Source organism: Haemaphysalis longicornis, unplaced genomic scaffold (genome assembly GCF_048455015.1).
Source record: "Haemaphysalis longicornis isolate Haplotype H1 unplaced genomic scaffold, Haemaphysalis longicornis Haplotype H1 scaffold_2, whole genome shotgun sequence".
NCBI classification, from domain to species: domain Eukaryota; kingdom Metazoa; phylum Arthropoda; class Arachnida; order Ixodida; family Ixodidae; genus Haemaphysalis; species Haemaphysalis longicornis.
In genome coordinates, this window is record NW_027526295.1 from 160244067 (window position 1) to 160251161 (window position 7095).

At 50.5% G+C, this 7095-nt stretch overlaps 1 protein-coding gene across 1 annotated transcript; it reads left to right on the plus strand.

Annotated features, from left to right (window-relative positions):
- The first annotated feature begins 1034 nt into the window (after nucleotides 1-1034).
- On the plus strand, nucleotides 1035-6721 carry LOC144167471 (uncharacterized). Its single transcript, XM_077696727.1, has 3 exons — nucleotides 1035-1375; nucleotides 2251-2424; nucleotides 6298-6721. Exons 1-3 carry the CDS (start codon nucleotides 1050-1052, stop codon nucleotides 6539-6541), a joined length of 744 nt encoding a protein of 247 aa, XP_077552853.1. The 5' UTR covers nucleotides 1035-1049; the 3' UTR covers nucleotides 6542-6721.
- Nucleotides 6722-7095: the final 374 nt, after the last annotated feature.

The window sequence follows — 7095 nt, forward strand, 5'->3', positions numbered from 1 at the left end:
CGTTTCGCGACGACGCAGCACGCAAGCAACATAACTAGCTTCAAGTAGAAAGGCGTCGGACATTGTCCGGAGGCTGTCAACAGCGTTTCCAGTCAACAAACCGGAACTCACCAGATTCACCGACCTCTACCCGCAATGGCAACCCGAAAAGACGACGGCTACCCACCTGAAGACTTGAAAGACTCCCCGCATGTCTAACTGATTGCAGCATTGATTCCATTTGAAGTAGCTCGAACTAGTTCTGCAAAAAGATAGAAGGTTGCGTAAGTTGGAACTTCTGTGCGTAGTCAACATGCGGGTTTATAAATAAAGCAAGCATTTGCAGAAGTAATTTTACGGTGAGAGAGAGAGAGAGAGAGAGAGAGAGAGAGAGAGAGAGAGGGGGGGGAGGGGGAGGGGGAGGGGGAGGGGGAGATTTAATGATTTCCTAAGGGGTTATCCCCACAAATGGCGGGGCTTGGTATTTCAGATTGGGGTGAACACAGTGAGCGAAAAAAGAAAATGGTAGTTGCTTCACGATACTGAACTACAACCAATTGATATCACCCCCCCCCCCACACACACACACACACATTACACACACACACGCGGAAACGCTCGAAATTTTACGTCTTCTAATGATCGCAGCCCTTTTTATATGTCGATTTCCTTTGAAAAAAAAAAGATGCGCTAATTGGCAACTATGTGGCCACCCAGGTTTTCTAAAGTTAATAGCCCTACACACCCCTCTGGACCACACCGTCCTTCCAGTGGGGTATTGGACACTTCGCAGAGAGATATTGCGCCTCGTTATCAGCTTCCTTTGGGACAAACAAGTCGCGGACTCATGGTGAATGTGACTTATATTTGACGCATCGGGTGCCACTCGGGCGGAGCAAGAGCTGGCATATCGTGCATGGCTAGCACCGCCTGACCAAGTTACACTACCAGCCACCAACCAACCAATTCTTAAGGTGATCTTGTACTCTGGTGAAGAGTACTTAGCTAATCTATTCGTTCACCACGTTCGCGCACAGCTGTTGGTTCCCTCCTGGCTGCGCAACCAGCGCATGCGCATGAAGTTCAGCGAGTTCGTGTTCTCCGACGCCGAGGAGTCGCCCATGGTCTCCTGGAACGGCGCTCTCCGGGCGCTGTCGCGGAATGCGCTGGGAAGGTTGGTGGACAGAGGCTTCGAGACCTTCTGGCGCGGTTCCGCCCTTGACGACGAGCCCTGGCTGGACGCGGACGAACGATACCTCGCCATTCCCGCGGCCTCTGCGGACAGGCTGTACGCCGGGGACGTCTTTTACGTGCACCACCTGCCCCGAGTAGGGCTGGATCTGGCGAGAGCGGTGGTGCGACACTTCATGCGGATGGCCTTACATTTCAAGAAGAGGTGCGCTAATAGTGAAGAGAATCGACAAACGCACAAAAGGCCACTCTTTTGGCTATCACGCTTTGGACAAAACAGTGGCGTGAAATTTTCCACGACTGCAAATTCAAATTCATTGAAATAACATATTTCCGCATCAGGATGCGCATGCTTTTTTGAATAACACGCAAGAGTTTTAATAACGAGATAATCGACTACTCAGAAGCAGTAACGGCCAGATAACCTGAAGATTTGTCTCTCCCGCGCTCTCCCAGCGTATTGAACACCGATAAAATTTCTACAATGCATTGTCGCAAGGGGGACTCACTTAGGGGGCATTCAGCAGTGTTCCCCCATGTACACTGCGCGTCGGCGCGTCGCAAGGTCGTTATCATCATAATCATCATCACTTTCAGCCTGTTTCTGTCTACCACCAGACAAAGGCCTCCCCCAACCATTTCCAGTCACTTCTATCGCGCGTTTCTCGCGTCCATTATTTGCACAAAAATGTTCTTAGTTCATCTCTCCACCGAACCCTTGCTCTTGCCCTACTGCGTTTAACATCCCTTGGTAGCCATGTCGTTAAACAAATGGTCCCACCTTTGCCTTTCATCCGCGCCGAAACCCACGTCCTTCTCTTTATTTGAACTGTGATGTGTTCTAACCGATCCTGCTCCTCAACACACGCTGTTGTTTTCTTACCTTTAAATGTTATATCTGTAAGCGTTTTCTTACCATTAAGTGTTACCTTTAAGTGTCATCTGTCTTTCTCTCTATGGCTCCTTGAGCTGACGTAAGCTTTCGTCCAGTGTTCTTGATGGAGTTCTGCCTCGTATGTCATAGTCATGAGTACACATTAGTTGTATATATTGTGACGATGGCGAGCCTCGTGCCAACAGGCACCCGGCGGCGCACCTGAGGCTGGAGCTGTTGGCCGAATGCCTGCGGAGGCAGTTCTACGGGGACAAGGCAGCGAGCCATCTGGCCGTCCACAACGATGTCGTCGACCTGCTGGCCCTGGCGGCAACCTTGAACATCGCCCGCAAGCGGTTCCCGGCCTTCGCTTCAAAAAAGTGCGCCCCCCCCCCCTCTTCCTTATTAAGCCAGTGCATTGCGAGCGTGCTTGTGTGATTAGAACAAAAGAGAGCCGACAGGAATTAGGTTGAGGCGAAGTAAATTAACGTAAAATAACTGCCTCTGCCAACACCACTAAGTATTGCAGGCTTAACCCAATAATAAAATAAAAGAATTGGCCAACGGGCAAAATATGTTTTTGACCACTGAAAGAGGGAAAGAGCTACTTAGCGACACCACAGCCAGGAGAGCGGGCCCGGGGAGACTCCCCTGATCACCCATGAGAAAGCAGCAGGAGCGGTTTGGATGAAAGGGTAGGGAAATTGGTGAATGGGTTATGGGTTATGGGATTTTGGATGGGAATGGGGACAGCGAGATTTTTTTATCTAATCCTTCGAAGTCTGACTCCTATAAAAGGCCTGATTACTCCGGGTGGGCATCAGACGGTGCCAATTAGAATTTGGCGGACCCCACAATAGGTTCCTTACAAGCTGAGCCCCGACCATCGAAGACATGGAGAACCTACGAAGGAGTGACGACACTTCTTCTCCAGACCCGTTCGAAACCAGCCCCTCAGTCAAGAATGCCAGAAAAGGCAAATGACGGGTGGACTGACTTTGGTTGAGCTACACTGCGTTCTTTTACATCCGCGGATGCGCGCGCATGTGAATGCATACCCCGCTATCTTATACCCTTCCGTTCTATCTTACACCCTACTAAGTAGAATTTAGATAACTTGAATTGAATTTCACTGAGGCTAGCCAGAATTTTGTTATTAGTTACAAGGTTGCGGAGCATGAAGTGAATTACGAAATGAAGCGGTTTTTTTTTTTTAAATCCGCTTCTATAGAAGACTCGGCTTCCTCTGAAAAGAAAGCGCGTAAATTCGATTGACTAGCTCGCTGAACGCATCGAGAGTACGCGTGCCCTGTAATAGGCACCGCCCGCCCGCTCAGAGCACCTTTGCACGACGTCACCGGTTCACTGCAGCTCACTTGAAATCTTGCATTTGAGCTTAGCTCTATTTTTATTTCCTTTCCCAGAGCAAGATACACGCGCAACTTTAGTAGCACCAGCTACGTTCTCTGCATGAGACCCACGTGTAGCCGCAACTGTAGACTGCTTTACTTTGCTCTAGAAGGAATCTTGATTGCCTAGTTGGCTATTTTAACTAGTAAGCAAACAGCGTAATGCCTTGTATTCGCGGAAAAACTGTAGCTGGAGAATTTATAACAGTGTAAATGTGGATATCACTAAGAAAAAGAAGGTATGCCCAAAGAAAAAGTCCGCTGATTTGGCAGTTCATAAATCTGGTAACCATCTTCCTTCGCAGAAAACTCTAAGGATATATAAAAAAACTGAAACTTAAGTAACGGAACACCAAAAGTGTACCCACGGAATGGGTGTACCATTGCAGCGCCCTCACGTGACATAATAAAAAGGTCTGAGATTTAACGAAACAAAGTATAAGTGAACTAATGAAATTACAAAGCCGCATCTGATTCAGCGCCATCGGGTGATTAGCTTGGAAACACAATGAAAAGCTTTGTCTTCCTAACGTCACCCGTAAATGTTCCTAAGGTTTCCCGAACACTGTGCAACGTGGGCACAGTGGGCATACTGTTTGCACCACACATTACTCTGCGAAACACCGCTAAGCTTCGCAGAGCCCACGTGCACCAGTATGTTTACACGGTTAAAACGCACACACAAAAAGCAAAGATATTTCATTCCACAATTGGAAGCCGGCGGAGCGTCAGAAAATAGACGCCCTGATAAGGAAAGTATACAAGACAGCGCTCGGTCTCTATACGTATACCAACACGGAGAAACTCCTCGACCTAGGCGTTCACAACACGCTCGCCGAGATCACCGAAGCCCAGCGAACCACACAGTTCGTAAGACTCACCCAATCAAAGACAGGCCGCGCAATCCTGGCCCGCATCGGTTACAATTCCCCCGGCCACATCGGCCCTACACCCACCGGCCCACTGCCACTAGTCTTCAGCCGACGGCTCAGGATCCCCCCGCTGCCCAAACATATGCACCCCGACGCCAACCCCGAACGTCGCCTGGCCCGCGCGAAGGCCCTAACCAAGATGTACGCACAAGACACAAGCGCTTACTACGTCGACGCCGCACCACACCCCGGCAGACCCGATGCTTACGCGGTCGCCGTCCTATCAGCTGCCACGGGAGCCCTCAAGACAGCCGCAAGCATACGTACAACACACACGACTCTGGCCGAGGAATTCGCTATCGCTCTGGCCCTCACCCAACTTCCATGCACCACGATCCTCAGCGACTCTCGCTTAGCGATCCTCCGTTTCGCCACCAACCAGTTATCCCCCGCCACCCTACGGATCTGCACCCCCTCCCGGGCACCCGCAAAACTCTCCCGACTCACATGGTTCCCGGCCCACACCGACCTAGCGAACGGCGGAACTGTTAACAGGAATGCGGAGGCGGACGCTACGGCACGCGCGCTCACCAGTCGCGCAGCCGTACACGACCCCGCACGTTCCGTCCAACATCCCCTCCCCAAACCCACGCCGCTCCTCACATACGGTGAGATTCTAGCCTGGTACCGCGACACCAGACGAAAGTACCCACCGCCGCACCCCGACCTCCCACGAGCGGAGTCGACGATACTCCGTCAACTCCAAACGGAAGCGATATGGACCCCCGTATTCGCCAAGCACATCTGCCCCACGGTTTACCTGACCGACCTTTGTCAACACTGCAACGCAGCCAGGGCTACAACACCACATCTTTTATGGGACTGCAGGCCCTCAGAAGACACCCAACACCCAATGCCACCAAGCATGGCACTCGCCATAAGAAGCGAAGACATCGGCCATCAACGCGGCACGGTCCGGCAGGTGATGGACATCCTTTCGCGGCAACCGCCGAAAACGCTGTCTCCACCGAGACGCGCAGTGAGTAGGCGGCCGTAGCGGGGAGGTCCACCACACACCTCGCCGCCCCATCCCTTCTTTCCCCACCCCACTACTGCTGGACATGATAATAAATGTTTTATCTCTCTCTCTCATTTCATTTAATTCCTTTATTGCATCCTTAAAGGCCCAAGGACATTACATAAGGGGGTGGGGACAAATATTTTGTTAAAATATTTCACGTGTAAAATTATAAAAGTTACAAAACAGTGAACAATGTAAATACTATATAGTATAAGGTAAGAGTATAAGAATTAACATAACTGGAAAGGAGCTTACGAAATCACAAAGCACTGCCGAATCCAGCGCCTTTGCGCATAAAACTAAATAAAAGCAAAAGAAAGAAAATGGTCGCGTATCTGTTCACTTCTCTTCATATTTTGTCGAAAGTTGAGTCTTCCGCCACCTCTTCCAGTTGAATGCTTCTTTTCTCAACCCTCCTGATATTTGCTTTCGCAAATATCAGGCAGCCATGAATATTTAATTAAAAGAACAGTGCGAATACCAGTTACGCATCGATGCTTTCCCTCAAATATGCCTAATGTTTTCCTTTTTGCTGAACATTTTCGACGACGAGCATGAAGCATGTTTCGATATATAGCGGTTCGGAATATTCTTGCCTGTATAAACCCGTCGTCCAAGTATTATTCTAACTGCTGGCCGGAAGGCCGAGTCGAGGGACAGACATAAACACAGGCACAGAAACAGTCAGACAAACCAAAATTTTAGGGTTTTAGTAACCCAACCGTCTTTAAAAGACGCTGTCTGGGTTGGCGTGTTCCCAAGTTCCATCAACACAGACGCGAGCCAGCCTTGCAACACGGGATTAAGCCTGAATTCATTTGTTTGATACCAAATTTTTCTCTGTCAGCGAGTGTATCGCACGGGGGTTACATTTTTTCCCTTGGGGTGCAGCTCGTCCACGGGTGGCTCGCGGACTGAGGCGACAGTTTCGGACCGGCGGTTCTTCTACGAGTTCGCGCGGAGCCGCTGCGAGTCGTACGATGACGCCTACCTGCACCTGAGGACGCACCACGGCACGCAGTCTCCGGCGCCATTCTTCGTCAACGGGCCGCTCAGAAGCTTCCCTCCCTTCGCCACAGCATTCGGCTGCGCGCGGGGCTCGTACATGCTGCCCAAGCACGTCTGCAAGTTTTAGCGTGCCGTCTGCTCAGCGCATGCGCAGTGCTGCTAATGCGCATGATACTTTATTGTACGCCTTAGCTTTTTCCGCTTATATGTCTATCAGTGTAACTGTTCGTGTGAACCTCTGCAGGTTGCAACACACGCTCGCGCCCTTTCTGACCTGCACCAATTTCGTGCAAGCGCTGGAACAATATATTTTAGGCCCTTTGAAGGTGATGTCAGGATAACGTTGTTCTTATGTTTGTCTCTTCTTATATTTATGGTTGTGCATATATTACGTAACAATAAAGGGTGGACGAAAAATTCCCCCGCATTTCCCCGAGGGGGAGAATGTGAAAGTGCGAATGCACGGTTGTCGGCCCGCTTGCGGCGCTTGCGCTCGGCCCCCGCAGCCCACCGCCTCGCCGCCTTCTCTTCCATCTCTTCCATCGGGTTTGTAGTATCACGTGTACACCACGCAGTTATCAAGCCGCTATAACGCCGCTGAGTCGCCAACGCACGCCGCTGACGAGGTAGTTTGAATGCGTTAAAGATATAAGGCGCGTTACTGACACCGATATCAGCGTC